Source organism: Haliotis rubra, unplaced genomic scaffold, assembly GCF_003918875.1.
Source record: "Haliotis rubra isolate DU_JTF1 unplaced genomic scaffold, ASM391887v1 Scf295, whole genome shotgun sequence".
In the NCBI taxonomy this organism is placed as follows: Eukaryota; Metazoa; Mollusca; class Gastropoda; order Lepetellida; family Haliotidae; genus Haliotis; species Haliotis rubra.
The window spans coordinates 281,489-301,581 of NW_025766963.1; the positions used below are offsets into that span (position 1 = coordinate 281,489).

A 20,093-nucleotide genomic window follows, 5' to 3' on the forward strand; every position below is an offset into this window, starting at 1 on the left:
TCTTACTCCTGGGCCAAAGTTCTCTTCAAACATTTTCAAGATTTGTTCAAAAATAATCTCTGCATTGAAATACATAAACCACTTCCTAACAGCTGTAAAACATATAAGTTTATTCATGAGATAGCTTAGGTCCCGCTGATTCCAGAACACTAATTGTTTTGGCTAAAGACTTCAGAAGAATGGAACTAGAGCATGTTAAAGAGGAAACTGTTTCTTCTCCCGGACTACCTTGACTACCCCGTCACCTTGGCTGTCTTCCACAGATCCGCTCTCATGTCACAAATCAGTGTATGAAATAAGGCCCGTCCGTCCGCCTGAGATGGGCTAGATTTCTGACGGACGGTCTAAATTTACAACTAGCCAGCCTGATGGTCTGGTAAAAATTTTAGAAGTTCGATACATCTGAGTAATGTCTGGTCAGGTTAAATCCATATTGGGCTGGTAACAGTTTGAAGTTACCAACCGTGATGTCTGGCTGGGGTTTTGGCTTATTTCATACACTGCACAAATGTGTTCTTTGTTTGCCTTGTTATCAACCTCTTCTATTGTATAAACAACTCATTTTCACTTCATCCCTCATCTTGTCCAAACATCTCATGTATATACCTCGCCCAAAATTACATCTCATGTACCACTTGCTTGACAATGACATTAGAATCTATGTCGAAACATCGCCTATACAGAATAAAAATGTTGTATATCCATAAGAATAGTCCTCATGATATACTCATGATATACTCAGCACATTGTCATCAGTCCCTTTATCGTCTTGAAAATGTGACTTCCAAGTTTTCATAGTTATTGTGTTTCTTGGCTTATGATTAAAATATCTACTACATAGGCCTTAGGGCATTAAAAAACAACAATGTTTCAATTAGAACATAAATAGTTTGGTTTGTTCAATTTCCAGGATTCATTGGAATTCAACATGGGCAAATTTAGTTTAAAACCGACGTCCCTGAAATTGAACAAACCAAACTATTTATCAATATTGTAAACCAATTTGTAGTGAGAAGCCTTTTTCCTAGGAGCTCTTTAAAAACGCGATCGTGTGTCGCAATGCGGTTAGCCTATGTGGTCAAGTTTGCCGTCGCCCCAGACACGAGAAACGACAAAAGAAGGGCTACGCTATTATCTAATGGGGGAGATGGGTTACGTCATGTTTGAAATGAATAACTATCAATATAATACGCAAAACAAAATGTATTCAGTCATTTTTTAAATTAAACTTGATGAGTAACATTACAATCTCAATTACTGCAATACCACTGGATTTGCAATGATAATGAAAGAATTGCATTTTATGCTACCTTCTCCACCTCATGTAATCTTACGTAGACTGGTCCAATCAAGGATGACCACAAGGATTTGATCGTGTAAAGTTAGGCCTACTGTCGATTAACAAAGCTGACATTGATGTCTTTCAGTGGCATTTAGAAGTTGTACATTGAAGTCCAAGATATTTTTTATGGATTAAACTTCTTTTTTAATTTCTCTCATAACGTTTCGAGACCATTCCAGGTCCCTTCATCAGTTCACCTGATGAAGGGACCTGGAATGGTCTCAAACGCTGTGAGAGAAATTAAAAAAGAAGTTTAATCCATAAAAAATATCTTGGACTTCAAAGCTGACATTTATGGTAGAATTGTGTATGCCCTGAAACATTCCCATCACGGATACAATTGAAGAACTTTGCAAGTGTGAAAAGGGCCAAGATGATGAAACAGTGGCAACGGCATGAGAATTGACGCCTTGGCGATCAGACCCCTGCAAAAATGGCCGAGTACGACCTCTTCTGTACACTGCTGGATTCGGTGCAGTATGATTTTAAACTTTCAACTCGATTCCGGCATGGGATAGCAGAATGACGGCTGTTGCGCGAAGGCAGTGATTTGTGTATGTGTGTGGTAACTTGGCATTCTTGGAGGTGTTTTTCATCATTTGTGACAGTGAATTTTTGCCAACGCATCGTGACTGAAGTGAGGTGTACCCAACAGAATCGCGGATATCGACGACAGATTTCGGATGTTGAAAGAACGATTCATTATTCATGTGGGATTTGTACAATTTGAAGGATGAAACCGGACACAAAAGGTAAGATTTCAACATTTTTAATTGTTTTGATATGCTTGGGCTTGTGTCAGTGGGATTTCCTAGACTGCATTAGTACCTTTTCATTATTACCAATTAGTATTTATTTTTTGCTATTTTAGTATATCATGATGATATCATTCAGTGTTAGATCAGATGTAAATCTTGTTGAAAGCTGTTTTTGAGAAATAATAACTACATTTGCTTTTATGCCTTTCATAATTCTGTTTAGAAGCCGTGTGACAGTCTAGTGAAAGGGAGGTAACTAACATGTAACTTCCTTTTGGTTTCTTTTTACAAAATGTTAAACGTTGCACACCTCTGAAGAAAATTGTATTTCTCTCAGTTGCTTTCGATAATGACCCATCAGTTATTTCCCTCAGGCCATTCTCATCAACCTTAGCAAAGCGGGACTGTGGAGGGACGCTCGGTGTACAAGATGGAGCCGGGTCAGCGTTAGAGCTGGAATTTCGAAGTGGAAACGTCCGGAGTGCTGGGATTGGTGTATTTTGGAAGATCAATATCTAGAAACAAGTATCATTAACTTATTCTTTGCCTTAATAATAATCTTTAAACTTGGAATATTGTACCAAATTAAATACACGAATGCTTTAAATTTGCGGAGCAGTTCATTTGTGAATAAACATCATTGAAGGATATTATTTTATGGCTCTTCAATCACTTTACTATTATCTGATCACACATGATTATGTGCCATGTGCTTGTATAAACCATCATCTTTGAATAATTCTTCCAAGAATTTGTCGTCTTCAAAGATTGTATCAAAATCCCAGAGAAAGAATTTGAGGTGGTAATGTTCCTCAATTATGCAAATTCATGCAGCGAAAATAGTACGGTATTAGTGCCAACGTATTAATGTACGGTTATTAGGCCATCATTTTCAGGTATGTCAAACAATATTCGACAAGGGTAATTAACCAATCAGATTGCAGAAAGCACTCACTATTGGTTTACAATTCATTATATTTTGAAATATGTTTCTCTTAAGTAGGTGTAACCATGATCATGTACTTCATCCAAGTTAACAGAAGTTTCATCTTATTCATCTCCCATGTCTAATCAAACTAAGTTATCTCTGCTGACTGGGGTATCTTCCTTCCATTTTTTCACCGAATGGCCATGTAAACAGTTTTAAAACTATTTTTTTTAAATAACAAACTTTTGTTGTTGCTATATGCGATTACCTCCCTTTCCTGAAACTTGTGGTAAGGGTTTACCCATCATGCCCTGCAACTTCCCCTTTTTTCTGGTCAAGAGCAAGCAGAATCGAGGGGAGGTGGGTGTCTGTACCCCAAGGAAGACTTACTTCAAGGAATTCAAGGAATAGGTAATTCCTTTTCAGAAGAAGTCTTCCTTGGGGTACTCCATCCTCGATAATCTCCAGGGTATACGTTACGATCACTCTCCACTATACCTTGGATGCATCCATGGCTTGGGGTGATGATTTAATTACCTCCCTTTGCTGGCTCCGCATTCTCACAGTAGCCAATCAGCTAAGCCGCCGTTACAACCGAGCTTGCCATTGTCAACACAGATAGCGGTCGCAGTCGCAAAGGCTTGTTCGCAGTGCCACTCAGATTTTTCGGGAAATAATAAAGACAAATTCACAGATCTGAAACTTTAAAAAGAATATATGAAAGAATTCCTTCTACTTCTTTCAGAGTACCTCTGCATCAATTGTGTTGCCAAGTTTAAATGGTTAGATAATTTAAGACGCGAAAGTGAGTAGTGATTGTTACGCTCAACTTCCCAGCGTAGGCACCTGACTGGATAAAAAGCCAGCCAAGGGAGGTAATAAAATCATCGCCCCCAAGCCGTGGATGCATCCAGGGTATAGTGGAGAGTGATCGTAACGTATACCCTGGAGATTATCGAAGGATGGGGGTACTCTAGCATGAATACAGACTCCCAGAGATTACCATATATTACTGTAGAAAAGCTGAATTTTGAGGACCAAAAATAGCAGTCTGTAGAAGGGGGGTTACTTATCTATGGGTTACACTTTCGTCAAACTTGGGTATGAAAACGACATCGTATTGCTTCGGGTGAACAAACAAAGAGGAGAAGACGACTTTGTCAGTGAAGATGTCAAATATGCAGTTAAACATCACTAGACAAGATTATTTACCTATTCAGTTCTAATTTGTTTTTTCTAGGCATTGTTTTATATGCAGGGATTAAGATTACTGTGTGTATTTGTCTCGTATACAGCGGACGTTCCCCTATCGGTGATTTAGTTAAAATATACCCGATAATACAGTGAGATGAATTCTGATGCAGTGATCTTGAAAATATAGTATCTGAAACTATTTTTTTATGAAGAAGAATCTATTCTAGTATTGTGTAATTTTAATTGCAGGTTTTGCTCTACAAATGTAAGATATTTATAATCATAACTAAGATTATGTGACAGCGTTTTGAAGTATTGCCGGATAGTTTTTATGCATGGAACAATTTTACCTGTCACCAATGAGGTTTTTGCGATCTTGCTATTCCCACCACGAAAGCAGTTTGTTGACATGTGATCAATACACTAAATATGATTTTGGCAAAACAAAATATGTATGTGTATCCATTTTCTGTCAACTACACTTCTTTTCAAGACATGAGTAGACACAGTATGTATAAATATCAGAGGGACACACAACTTCACTGCAGGTAATATAAATATTTTTTTTAGCATTATGAGTAAAATTACGCCACGTTGATACCAACAGTGATCGTTATGATATTAAAAATAAAACAAACACAGGTTCCCACATTGTGGGTCAGTAAAATCTTTATTAGATACTATTCTCCCCAAACATACTTCCGTTTTACATCCAAGACGTTAACTGCCAGTTGTCTTGTGGTCTGAGTTGACCGCAATTAGGACCCCTGTCGCAGGGGACTTCGGCTTATGTACGAAACATACCATATTGACACTGATTTTAAAGGTCAAGTTAGGGGGGTCGTCTTATCTACAGTAGTAATGGAAGTGGTTGATTCTGCTAAGGGAGGTAATACCGCTGCCTAACATCAACAATCAAAACAATGATAAGTATGAAGGTAATACTTACCTGGTGGCTCTTCAGACGACTCTAGGGAGGCTGTCTATGGGCCACCGAGGTGCTCATGGGATATTGTATAACAATATAAACGTGACCCTAGAGTGACCCTGTTCTCTTTCTTCTTCGCCGGGTCTGCAGACATATCATGTATGTCACCCACCTTTTTACCAGAAGTCACTGCCATAAGGAAAGCAGTTTTCCATGTTACCAGCTGGAGTGAAAGAGCCGACAGATTTCAAAAGGAGGGACCGGAGAGTCAATCTAAAACAATTGTCAAGTCCCAAGGGGGCCTTGTACGCCTGGTAATAGGGTGTACTCTGCTAGAAAGCGCAGTATGAGAGGGTGCTGGACACCATCGACAGGGGTGTGAAAGGTAGCCATGGAGTATCGTTGAATAGTAGAGGCTGACAACCTATCGTCGAGACGGGACTGAAGGTAACTCCAGTGTCACAACTAGATCTGCAGTAAAGGGATCTAGAAACCCTCTGTCGTCACACCAGCGTGCATGGCGGGCCAAATATCCTCATACTGAACATATTGTCAAACCCCTCCTCAAAGCCAGAATTGTGTCTTGAAGCCACCCAATAAATGCACGTTCTGAGTTAAAAGGTCTGGTCGAAAAGGTATTAGAACAGGAGGCTGAGCCAGAAATACCGGAAACCAGCTCTGGGATGGCCAAAGGGGTCCAAGGAGCACAAGAAGCTGAGCTGGCTGGGTGGAAATCTGAAGCAGGACCCTGGGAGCTAGGGGCGGGAAGCCCACAGTACCTTGCCTGTCCAATCCAGTGCAAAGGCATCGGAAGCCAACTCCTTTGGGTCTGGGATCCAAGATCAGAACATAGGAATCTCATTTGTTCCCTCAGACGCAAACAAATCCACCTGGAACGGTCCATACAAGTGGGAATTCACCCTGAATGTCCTTTGATTGAGCATCCACTCGTGTGGGGCTAGGATACGTCTTGACAAGGCATTTGCTCAGACATTCTCCAGCCCTGGAAGGTACACTGGGAGCACAGACACGTTGTACCGGTTATGGCTCGTACCGCAATTCTACCCTTACCACGGAAATGCTGGTACTTGTAGCCTTACGGTTTTATGCTACAGGATGATTTCAAAATGTAGTAGGGGATACTGTCACTATTCATCAATCTAGGATGTGTTGACGGAAAGCGTTAGGATCCAGGCTCCAAAAGAACAAGAACAATAACATAATTGTGTCTATAGAAAAGGGTACCACTCTGTTCAAGGTGTATGTGATGCAAGTCTGAGAGTGTTAAACTGTGCCCGGTTCTTTTCATCACTTGCAGATACTTAGGGAGAGTGAAATGTTTGTTCGCGTCTGGCTGATCGCACCTGTCAGGAATCCCAGATCAAGACAGGAGGAACGTTATAACTATGCACATGCATCAACAAGGAACTGCATTGAGATATGCTTTGGCGTGATCAAGTGCTGGTTCCATTGTGTTCACTCGGAGTTAAGATACCCACCAAAATGATGTTGCTCTATTATAAGTGCAGTGTTTGTGCTACACAACATGAATATTGAGTTCAGGACACCACTCAAAAACGACTATGAGGGCGATGACGATGGTGACAGTGATATTCACAACGTAGCCAAACCCCACAATGCCAAGTTAAACAGAGACAGGACAATTCAGAGATTCTTTGCACACACAGCAGACTCAAAGTACATTCCATCAGCTTGATCAATGTAGCGGGCAGATGTTACACCATTTCCTCTACCAGGACCAATATTCTGGAACACCATAGGACCTAGTTTGTGATTGAGAGCAATAACACCCCACACCATTATGCTCGGACCTCCACACGAGTCTCTTTCCAGGACACAATCATCTGCAAAACACTCCCCACGTCGTCACCACACTCTCACTCTGCCATCAGCCGTCGAGACGCAATATCGGCTTTTGTCGGAGAAGACTACAGTTCGCCACTCCCGGTGATGCCAATTCCGATGATGTGTGGCCCACTGGAGATGAGCACGACGATGTCGAACAGTGAGGATCGGACTCCGGTAAGGCCTGCGACATCTGACGTTTCTCTGCCTCAAACACCTCCGCACTGTGTCTGCGCTGATTGGTCTCTGGTCATTGCCAATGGTTGTCTGTGCAGTTTCAGTAGCCCTAGCGAAACGATTTTGCAGGTGATATCGGACAATCTGCCGATTTTACCTCAATGTTGTCACAGGCGGTCTTCCACTGCGAGGACGGTCGGCTGTGCTTCCAGTGGCTTGGACTCGTTGCTGCAGGCGGTATACTGTTTGAACATAAACAGAAAAATGATTTGCAACATGTCTTGCAGTCTGGCCAGCATTCAGTCTTCCTAAAGCTTGGTCTCTCTGTTCCCTTGATAATCGTGGCATGTCGCTACTGTCGAACAGTGAATGATTTGATTATGTTCGGTGGCTCTTCTTATAGGGATGACACCTCGGGATGCATGTGCATTGTCATTTTCATGAAATACACACAAAAACCTCATCCCATCATTACTTTAGTAACTGCGTTTTGACGACATGTTTTTTGTATCAAATACAGCATCTGAAACCAAATTTTCTTGAACATTGGCTACGCACCAGGTCTAGCTAAAATATAAATAGTGAAAAATTAATTAACATTCAGAAGAAACATATCTGGCAAAATGTTTGGTAGGGTGACGTTTCTTTTGCAGTTCAGTATAGTTGGCAATATGGTCACTTTCATATGTAATGCAATGTGTCATTTACACAGTCACAGTGGTAGTAATATATATATATAATTATGCCAAACAATATGTAAAGCGCACCAAAAGGCATGCATTGGACCTGTCTGTTCTTTTTTATCTGCATTAGTTCATTTACGTGCAACGAAAAGAAAGCCAGGTTACGTGATAAGCCTACACTGGTGGTGTGGTCACTAGAGTGGAATAAGTGTTGAACAGAGTCAGGAAGCTCTTCACTCCCCAGATGTCAATAGAAAGGTGAACATTTTTTACATACACAGTAGACAGACTTTGGCAGAAAAAGTGCAAGGAAAGGATGAATGCAACACAAGTAACCAACAGAACAAAAACACATAGATTAACATGATTAATCTGTGTAATAAAAGAGGGATTCCGTACTTTTGGCAACCCGCTCTTTATCAGTGGATACAAATTTTGAAGTTCATTGTACTTGTTCATGAGGCCAGAGTACACCTGAAACAAATAGGAAAATGCACAAAAATTTTCATTACACGTACTTGAGAAATGTTTGCATGTCTTTTCAGAACTTGTCTAATGAAGGCATGTCAAGAGGGTTCTATCAACCTGGTCAGGACTCTGTTAGAATTTGGTGCTGAAACCACTCACAAGGACAGCAAGGGTCAGTATTATCAAAGTTTCATTGTTTTATGTTGTGAAAGGAAACAACTCATTCATTTGTGTTGAACTAAATATAAATAAAATATGTGCCTTAGACAAAAAACGCATCTAAACGCGTGGCGGGGGATAAAGTATTAGGCTCCGTCCGTACGTACGAATTGGAATATCTTCCGTTCACTAGATTCTTTTCATATTTGGTACCTAGGTTTATCACAGTATAAGAAAGGTCCAAATCAGGTTTGGTGACCTTGACCTTCATTTCAAGGTCACAAGGGGACTTTAATATTCAATACCAAGCTTTATCTAGGGAAGGCGCAGGGCCCAGTCGATTTTGGTGACCTTCACATAATTTTCAAGGTCATTGGGACACTTTGAAGATTTCAGCATGTAAACCTGCATGTTAAGCTATCTCAAGAACCGTTCACTGGATTTTCGTCATATTTGACACCAAGCTTTATCTAGGGAAGGCGCAGGGCCCAGTTGATTTTGGTGACCTTCACTTAATTTTCGAGGTCACACAGACACTTTGAAGATTTCAGCATGTTAAATTGCATGTTAAGATAGTCATCAAAATATCGCAAAAAATATTCACTGGATTTTCTTCATATTTGTCACCAAGCTTCATCTAGGGAAGGTCCAGGGCTCAGTCAATTTTGGTGACCTGCACATAATTTTCAGGGTCAGGACGACACTTTGAAGATTTCAGCTTGTTAACCTGAATTGTCAGCAAGATATTTCAAATACAGTTCACTGGATTTTCTTCATAGACTTCCCTTGAATGTTTTTCAATAAGCAGTTTCTTTAGTACTATTTGTGCATATTTCATACACTATGACATTCATGTCAAGGTCAAAGTCAGTCTTGAAAACGTGGTCATGTTTTTGTTGACATTTAACTTCATCTTAAACTTTCATTACTTTATAAGTTTGATTTGATAATTTGCGGCAGGGGATTATGTCACCTTAGTGACAATGCTTGTTTGTATTTCCCTTCACAAATCTGAGCATAGCAAGATAACTTCCCTTGAAATAGACTATATTCCTTTAGAGAAATGTATTTGCACATGCACATGCACATCACTGGGCATGAAGAGGTTATCAGGATAACATATGCTTTGTGACCTGTACTTTATCCTAATGGTTTATCCACTCTACAAGAATTTGCTGTTCTGTGCTTGTTACTTCAACTTTTGGATAAACTTACGTCCATGGCTCCAAAGGGATTTCAGGTTAGATCCACAGTAAATAAAGATTTGGTTTCAGACATTAACTTGCTTGATTGTTGTCTTGCCTCATAGGCATAAGTGGTTGCCCACAGTATCAGTGAGTGTATTGTCTGGTTCTCACTTATAAATGGAATTTGGCATATGACAACAAATGAAACAAAATAGTTTATAGACCAAAAATGAGAATCCCATAGTTTGTTTTTCCTTCAAGTTAAAATAAGAGGAATCGAAACTACATGTACCCTTCCTCAAAAATATTCAAAACACAGCACATTTAACTGGTGGTTAGACAATGTTGAGCATCAAACATTGATACAGGATATTGCTTGGTAAGGTCAGCACCTGTTTCAGTAAAGTCAAAATGATTTGTCTATGCTAAATGTTTCTACTGAGGAAAGTTTTGGGAAGTTAAATCTATCAATTTAAAAGTATTTCTCTTTTATAAAGCGATAATTATGCTGTTAACAAATGAAACAAAAATATTAGAGATATTGTCATTTATTTGCATATAGTTTATAGGAAAGTGTTTAAAACTGTTGAAGGTTGGACAGCTGATGATTGTGCAGTCATACAAGGTCATCATGCCTGTTCCCAGCTGATATCTGACCACAATCTCAGACAGAACATGGCAAACAGAACTCCTTCAAGCACCCCAAGATCTTCTCTACCTCCCAGTGTAGCAGCCACACCAAGGGACAAAAGCCTGGAGCTTGGGCTACCAGCAATGGATGCTACAGGTTTGTTTCAACCTGTACTAGACATGTACAAAAAATATGTTTTCTGGTTTCAGTACTGCACAAATATCTGGTGTGGTATTAACACAAATGGTAATAAATCTCTTATACTTACAAGGATAAAATTAAAGTGACTTTCCATTACTATATCTCTTCAGTATGTTCAGTTGTAGTGAGCAGCATTCTAAAATATACTCAAAATCAGTCGGTGCTAAGTTTTTGTGTATCATTACCTGGAAATGGCAGTCATATTGATGTATGTTTTGCTCCTCAACACTGATGATTCAGTAAATATAAAATGTCAGTGCCAGATCAGTCTTGATTATTGACTTCAGAGGTGTAAAAGGTAAAACAGGCAAAGTTAATTAACAAGACTGATATGAAAGTAAATAAGAATGAACTTGGGACATGACATTATCACACTCGAGCTATATGTCAACAGTGTCATTTATGCAGTGAGCATTGATCGAGCACCCCTTGCTTTTTTTTACAAAAAGGCCCCGGTTTGCATGTTAAAATTGTAACCGAAAATGAAATTTTGTCAAAATTAACTTGCAATTTGAAAGGAATACACAAAAATGTGAATATCAACAATGCCAGAAAATATGGTCACCATCACTACACCACCACTCTTATTGTCACACAAATAATGGTTGTTGTAATTGTATGAACCCGGGCTGGCAACCACATCAGTACTTGCTGTTACCTCATCTTGCACTGATGACATCTCCTCATACTGGCAGTCAAGCACCTCATATCTGCAAGCAAGCATCAAAATCTCAGCATTGGAATCATCTGCCATTCCCAGTGGAGTGCCTGCATCAATTTCTACAGATTTTGAACAGTAGTATCTCAAGCTCAAACTTGATATGCAAGATACCGTAGTCCCAAAGATGTTTGATAGAGTTCATAACAGGGGCTCCTTGTGGGCCTTGTGGTGCAAGTCAGTGCTATATAAATATTCTTCTTATTATTATTAATGGGCAATGTTGGCTCGAGAAAGGTGAGGTCTCATTCGTCATCACTTTTATGGAATTGTGTTTTTGTTTAAAAAGTCAATATAAGTTTAAAAATTATATTTTTCATATCTCACGACTTGCACCTCTCTCTGTTGCTTCGACTTTTAGTGGAACAACTGTAAACCTTTTTTCCTTAGGCCTCCTTGTCCATTCGCCCGTGCACTCCATGCTGCTCTCCTTAATTAGCTTCCTAGTTCCTAATAAAGCTTGCAGCATGCTCCACTAATTGCCCACGTGACTACCTTGAATGATCATTCTTTTTCTTGTTGCACGACTGTGCGGATGTGCTGTATATTAGGGACATTATTTCACCCTAACATCATGGGGAAAACAGATAATCAGTCAAGGAAAAGGAAAGTTTGTGCTCAATGCAAGACGAATTATTCATCCCTCGACCCTCACTCGTCTTGCAGTGACTGTATTAGACAATGTAACTGGAACAAACAATGTGGCAAGTGTAATTCACTAAAAGATGAGGATTTTAAGGCCTACCTTCGTGTTTACTCCCGGAGAATCGCCGATAGGGACAGGAAATCAACAGAATCTGATCCCACTCCCGCCAAGCGTATCATGTTACAGCGACAGTAAATCGTACCTTCACGCAAGAGAGCGACATCTGTGGTTCAAGAGGATTTTATGGACGCTTCATCAGATTCTTACTTATCTGAGGACGTTCGGCACCTATTACGTGCGACGCATCAATCACCTCCTTCCATAGAGTCAGATCACTCGCTGGTGGTTGTGATCGATAATTCATCGTTGCCTGTCCCATCTACACTACCAGGGGACCTTAGATCGACACTATCATCATCCAGATCATCGGTACATATCCCCTCGACTGTCTCAGTTTGTTTGGAGCCTGGCCAACTGCGTTCAACCAGCCAACTGTTCCCCCCCAATTCATGGAACCAGACGGAGCTGGCTACAACAGCGTCGCCGGGGGACGTTCATCATGAATCAACACTTCAGGTTTCGTCACCTAATCGGCGATCCAGATCACCACATCATTCTAGTTCACCACAACGATCTAGATCACCATCACAAACCCGATCTAAATGACCGTGCCGATCAGGATCACCGGATGGATCCAGATCACAGTCACAATCCAGAGCACAACTACGATCCACATCACCAATCAGATCACCGGACCGATCCAGATCACCTAGCCGATCCAGATCACAACATCGAAGTAGATCACCGGACCGATCTAGGTCACCTAACCGATCCAGATCACCAAACGGGTCCAGATCACAACATCGAAGTAGATCGCCAGACCAATCCAGATCACCGAACCGATTCAGATCACAACATCAAAGTAGATCACCTAACCGATCCAGATCACCAAATCAAGCCAGATCGCAACTGCAAACCAGATCACCTGTTTGATCTAGATCACCTTATAGATCCAGATCACAATCACAGGTTCCAGTTAGTGCATCGAATCGATCCAGATCACTTTACAAATCCAGATCATCTTACCAACCCAGGTCACCTATACGATCTAGATAACCTTACAGAGCCATTGACCAATCGGGATCACAGTACAGATCCACATCTCATGGCCGATCCTATTCAGATGGTCGAACCAGAGCTCGAATGAGAACCAGATCACCAACTAGAGCTATAGCGACCCGGACTAGTTCTTCATATCATACCGGATCACCTAGCCATACTAGGGAATCCAGATCACCGGCTTACCACCTACTTCGGTACTTACCACGTCGAGATCTAGATACAGTTCCTCTGACCGACGTTCGGGTGATCATTGCTCTGATACCACTAATAGGCCTACAGTCTTTTACGATGTTCTGTCTACACGCTCTGAAAATCCTCGACTCACTCTAGGATCATCGCTGAGTCATGGGAACCTGATAACAATCCCACTCCTAACCTCAGCCTGGAACCAAATACAGCCTTCTACTCCAGCCCATCCAGCTTCGGTAGCTCCTGGATCTTCATCTGGTCCACCTCCTGAGATTGATCCAGTCCAAATAGCCATGCCTGCATCTCCCGCTCACTCTGAGTTATCTACCCCTGGGGGTAGCTTTGCAGCAGTTGAGACACCTCAGGTACTCCTTTGGATTGTTGAGAAGCTCCAACTTCCCTTGAGTACTTCAGCAGATGACCTGGATCACTCTTATAATCTTAGGAACCAGGATTGGTCTACCATCACCCTACCACCTCAACCTCGTATTCTGAAATTATCAAGTACAGTAAATGATGTTTTTTCAAGAGCCTGAAACGAGTTAAGGACGGATTCTCTGCTCCCAGATATAATCCGTCTACCTCTCATGTCCACGGCCTAACAAAAATCTCTACAGCTCCAACAGTTGAGGATATTGGAACCCTGTGTGGCAAACGAGCTGCTTCGCCCTACCTTTTTGAGGACCAAGAGTTGGCTCACATGGATTCAGCCATGAGAAAGACGTTGCCATCTATTAGTTGCGTGATTGCAGCAGTGGACGCTGTTAACACTGCTCTGGAGCATACTTATTCTGATCAAGATGCTTACATCCGAGGATGCATGACTTTAGCTCTGGACCAGTTCCAAATTGTCCTGGATCAGTTGTCTCATTGTTTGGGCTACACTCTTGCTGTTCGACGACGTGCACCCCTTAACATCTCTTCATGGGAGGAGCGATTTAAAATAGAACTGTTTTGCCAGCCTTGGTTTACTGACTCCCTCTTCAATGGTAGCATCCAAGAAGTATCTACTAAAGTTGATAAAGAAACCCACTTTCAAGTCTCGATTGAACTGTTAAAGATACAGAAGTCACAGCTCCAGGACTCATTAAAACAGCATCGAACTGCACAGTTCACTACTACCAATCTGGATTTACGCAATCTTTTTCATGGCGCATCCACTCAAGGCCGGGGCAGAGGAAACAGATATGGCCATGGTGGTTCCTCCCGTCGCCCCCCCAGGACCAACTCTGGCCCAGGGACCAGCGCCAGGAAGCAGTGACGGCTTGAGACAATCGCACGACTAGGACCTTCCACCCCAGTCGTTCCAATTTACAACACTCCAGTAGGCGGGAGATTTCAGATCTTCACCCCAAATTGGACCATCCTCAGAAATCCGTACGTCACCAACCTGCTACTTCACGGCTATCAGCTACCCGTTATTGGCAGTCCACCTCTGACGTCGCATCCGGCTCATCGCTCATATCCTGTGGACCAGTTTCAGACTCTGCAATCCACAATAGGTACGCTATTAGACAAACTCGTGATAGAGCTCCTAGGTCCATCGCCCATCACTCCAGGTTTCTACTCCATCATCTTCTTGGTTCCAAAGAAAAATGCCAACAAAACTCCGGCTGTGGTCATCCGATGAACGGGTACTTCATTTAAGCGAGCTGGAATTCAAGGCGGTAATTCAAGCCATCTCACATTGGGCAACAGAGCTTCAATCAACCAGTCTGTTGATCCAATCAGACAATTCGACAGTGGTTTGGTATATAAATCATCTAGGCTCGACAGACTCGGCGAATCTGCTACAATGGGCAAACAGGTTCTTCCATCTCATCGACTCACTCAACATCGTAGCCAGAACCAGACACATTCCCGGGGTTAAAAATGTGATCGCTGATGCCTTGTCCTGATCCAACCGACCGTCCCCGACAGAGTGGAAGTTACTGCCCCAGATCTTTCAGTCGATGATCTACCTGTTATCACGGCCTCAAATAGATCTGTTCGCCACAAGGTTCGTCAACCTAAGAAGCCTGGCAGAGCCAAACCCAGTACCGCTTCCCAACCGGGACAACCTACTTCTTCACCCTCACTCTGAACTGCGCCACGGGTCACCTCAGACCCTTAATCTACACGTTTGGCGCATCTTCAGAGGTCTCTCATAGCTAAGGGCTACTCTCGCCGAGTAGCCACAGCTATCACTTCAGCGCTTCGCACTTGGATCCGTTCCTTGTACGACAACAAGTGGAAGAAGTTTGAAGACTATTGCAAGGTTAGGGGAATTGCATCTCCCACTTCCACCTCGGTTCAGGTTGTTGCTGAGTTTCTCCAGCATCTCCGCACTACTAAGAAACTCAAGGGTACTACGTGAGCTACCACTTCCACCTCGGCTCAGGTCGTTGCTGAGTTTCTCCAGCATCTCCGCACTACTAAGAAACTCAAGGGTACTACGTTAGCTACCACGGGCACGAAGATTTCCACTGTTCCCAAGTCGCAGAGTCTACTACACTCCTAGAGACTCTCTGACCAGTCCAGGATGTTCAGACCTCCGGCCTGGGATGTGTCCGTCATCCTTCGTCATATGATTTCTACAAATCATGAACCTTTAGAAGACAAGGACTTCGAACAAGTGACATTCAAGACATTCTTCCTGGTAGCTTTTTTCTACCGCTGCTCGTATATCTAAACTGCATGCGCTTGATGTCAATTGGGTGCGGTTCGAGCGGAAGAAGCATGGCAAGGCTTTCCTGGGTCTCCGCTGGGACTTCATTGTGAAAAACCAACTGCCAGGGCAACTGGACCGGATGTTTACCATTCCCCCGTTGTCCACCATTCTTGGGCCTGATGATAATGAAGATTTGACACTCTGCCCTGTTAGGGCTCTACACGTTACCTTGCTGCCTCCAAGGATCATTGACGGCTACGGAAGCACCTCTTCATACCCTTGTCGACCGCTTCAAGAACTGAGTTTTCCCGGGACCACATTGGCCTTCTGGATGCGTGCCACGATCCTGCGAGCCTACACCTTTGCAGGGTTGCCTCCTCCAGCCGCTTCCAATCCTCATGAGACTCGTGCACTAGCCTCGATGATGGCCCTCCATAGCAACTGCTCCTTGACCGCTATCATGGAAGGTTGCTTCTGGCGTTCTGATACAGTCTTCTCTTCACATTACCTGCGAGACCTGTCTGTCACAGATGTCCAGGGAATACACCAGTTCGGACCTCTTGTACTGGCTCAGCAGCTTACATCGGCCCAACAACGCATTTCAGGGACGGTTCCGCATTCGCGTTACTGCTTCCTTGTATATACTGAATAAAAGTTGAACTGGATCTCAACCTTTTGTTCTCATTATATGGGTTTAAGAACTACTTCACTTGGCCTCCATACCAAGGCATCGGAATACGGCCACCTAGCGTGGCCCTACCGACCTGAGGCACAATCAGTATGACAATGCAGAGGTGTTTGACTTTCACGCTTACTGACCTCTACTCCACAGAGCAATTACGTCAGTGGGCACATCCTTTGACTAAGCTTAGGCAAAGGAGTGAGGGTCAATTTGATGCTGCCCGGGAACTGAACGTTAAATCTTGGAGATGCTGAGTTGTGTTTCTCTTTCACCCGCCTCGGTCGGTGTCTGGGGGTCCTTCTTGAAGCAGGGGCTGGCCCGATTCTAGTCGCAAGACTTTAATTACGGGTGTACGTTGTAAATCGTGGCGAGGCGAGGCCTACTTGCCGAGTTGCGTCCCTTGTCTTGTACAAGGTTGCAGCCGAACACCACATCGCTCGGGAGCACTCATCTCCCTGGGAGTCGTTGTGCTTAGTAAGCCAAGGGGTTCCGGAGAACCCACTACAAGCATAGGAGTTGCGTGCATGCGTAACAGGCCTCCCTTGTACATCGCTATCTTCCACACGGTTGTCATCAGTCCACACAGCTCCAAGACCAGCTGTTCGCACTGTCCAGACAGAAGAGTAATCTGCGGTCCGCCGTCCAACCATGGGATAAGTGCAAGTCGTGAGATAGGATAAGTTTAAAAATTTGGAAATTTAAATATAAATTGTATATTTATATACTTATCCTATCTCACGCGATGGATGCCCGCCCGGCCTCCCCACTACTCAGATTACAACGTTGGCTCCAAGATGAGAATGATTATTCAAGGTTGTCACGTGGGCAATTTGTGGAGCATGCTGCAAGCTTTATTAGGAACAAGGAAGCTAATTAAGGAGAGCAGCATGGGGTGCACGGGCGAATGAACAAGGAGGCCTATGGAAAAAAGTTTACAGTCGTTCCACTAAAAGTCGAAGCAAGAGAGAGAGGTGCAAGTCGTGAGATAGGATAAGTATATAAATATACAATTTATATTAAAATTTATATTAAAATTTCCAATATCGTCATATTGACAGTACAAAGAACATAGCTAACAAAATTGTGTTGCCAAATGTGAAGTTTTTAATAAGAATAAAGTCATGAACTGTATGAGATTCAAATACATGCACATGGGTTTGCGCCCGCTTTCCGACATTATTAGGAAATATAATTGTAAATCGCTACAAGTTTAAAATATAACTAATCAACTTTAATCTTCAACACTGGGCTTACATTTAACATCTCTGGGGATATCTTAGACTGACATTTCTGGGGTCCTTCATTTTTTTTCAAGCGCATTCATTTTAAAATTACAGCAGGGGTATGACAGCAAGGTTACAAGAATGTTCAGTTTTAAAAGTAATTTCAGTTATTTTTGAGTAATTGGCTTTGGATTTAATGCAGCTGAAAAAGATTATTTAATTGGCATATTCCATAAACAAATCCAATGCATGATTCTTAAACCCTATTCAGAAATATACATTTGGAAATATAAGGTGAACCGCTGGTGATAATTGCATTAGAATTGCATTTAGATGTGTTTAACAAAAAAAAAAATTTCCTTCTTTTAGTTGTATCGGATAGGTTTACTTCACTAAAAAAATGAAATTAAATTTAAAAAAAGTAGTAGTATGATGCTGGTTCTGCATCACTTCCTCCTAGGGCGTTATTTCTATGCAATGTTGCTCCCAGCGTCCATTAAAAAAAATGATCCCCCAGCGGAGACATCGTTCGATGTCCCGACTAGCTCTCCAGCCTAGGCCCGTTAAATTCGCATAGCCAAACAAGATGGTGACTGAGCTTAGCAACGGTATGCCGGCAAAGAACCCCGTTGCTAAGCTCTTTCCTCGTCGCGATAAACCCGTTCGTCGTCGTAAATATCCAACACATTAATGTGTTGTTTTAAAGGAGCTGTAACTACGAATACAGTTAATTGAGGGATAATCGAAATTACCATGCTACTAAATATATTGTAATCGATCATCCATGATCGTTTTTTCTTTCCATTTACGAATTTGCACATTTACGTTACGATCCGATCATTTGTTAAATTGATATTGGGGCCATGTTTCTGAAGCTGCGCAACAGCCGCATCCGTGTTCGGATCGATAAATCCCCATTGTTTTTCGTCATGGAAACGGCATTTTAGTAAAACTTCTTCAGATTTCTGGTTTAAGAAATAAATGTTACAGTATTTAATGGTCGGATTAGAAGTTAATGCTCGAAATCGCATCCATTCAAATTTAAATACGCTATTTGGAAAAGAGTTTTCTCGTGTAGCCAAAATACATCGATCGACTATTTGTTTAGCTGTGGGAAGTCGATTCATTATTGTGTCGGATATACTCAATAATGATCCCTATAATCTAATTGGAGATCGGGATTGAGCCGAATTTATGGGGTCTACCATAAATTCCTCGAAGTAGGCTAAAGAGTAGGTTGAGTACGGAGCCTAAAAATAGACCAGCCCGCCAGCTTAGGTATGTTAAATTCGCCATGTGTCTGACAGCAGTCCCGACAGTGTGATGGTAGAGCGCTGGTCGAGCCAGGCTAGCGGCAGAAACTTTTGCAAGTGAGCAGAGTGGGGTTTGTATGTCACGCATGAGTGCTGGACTGGCCTAGATACCCTAACCACATGTCAGGCCGCCCCTCCTTAGTGAGTGTGGCAGTTTGTGTGATGGAATTCTATTAAAAATTATATATTGCCAGCTACACTGAGCCAGCTTGGCTATGTTATGTAGATATCTACAAAACAGTTCAACATTAATCTTTTATGAGATCTTTGTTCTTGGTAAGGAAGGTTTGAATGATCTGCTGTCGGCCTTGTTCTATGAACTTTTTCTTCTCCTCTTCGCTGATACCAGCGGTTTTCCGAGCCTTGGCTCGCATCTCCTGTTTCATTCTGTGGTATTTGGCGAGTTATGCCATCACCAGACGAAACTCTTCATCAGAGATTTTACTGTCCGTGTGCGCTTTGGATACGTGATCATCGATCATGTTCAGCTTGGCTTCGGCTAGAACCCTGATCTCGTCGTGCTTTAGCGCTTTACGTTGCAGTCGATGTGAAATGAATTTAAGAGCTACTCCCACCAGCCCCGATACTCCGGAACTGAGTGAACTGACAAACTCTTCAATAACAATGACCCCCTCCAGGTTTGTAAAGGTGTTTGTTCCTGGTTGTACATAAATACGACAACGTACCCCATCGAGGCTTGCTAAGGGTGTCAATCCCCGTCTTATGATGATCAGGCAACGTTTAGTGCTGGTGTCTGTCATCCCAGCTTTTTGACAGTCCATCTAAAAGTAATCGTGGCACATAAGCGTTTACGAGATAGACTTGTATTACGAGCGTGGTGTGTAATTTGATAGCCAAATTTGAATCGGAAAAAATACTGTTGGTAATCGGGTATGTCGTGCATTACAAAAGTTGCATAATCGTTACCTGGAGCTAACCTGTTGCCCGTGTGACACGGTATTCGCAATACTTGTATGGTATTTTCTCTTGATGGACTAAAATATGTGAGAATGATCCCGTTGTTCATT

At 42.3% G+C, this 20,093-nt stretch overlaps 1 protein-coding gene across 1 annotated transcript in view; it reads left to right on the forward strand.

Moving 5' to 3' along the window:
• The window catches only part of LOC124282195 (ankyrin repeat domain-containing protein 26-like), an 895,780-nt gene that overhangs the window by 45,419 nt on the left and 830,268 nt on the right, over positions 1–20,093 (forward strand). The window contains exons 5-6 of the mRNA XM_046718159.1: positions 8,422–8,516; positions 10,283–10,477. Coding sequence (XP_046574115.1) covers positions 8,422–8,516; positions 10,283–10,477 — 290 coding nt within the window. The remainder of the gene's footprint in view (positions 1–8,421; positions 8,517–10,282; positions 10,478–20,093) is intronic.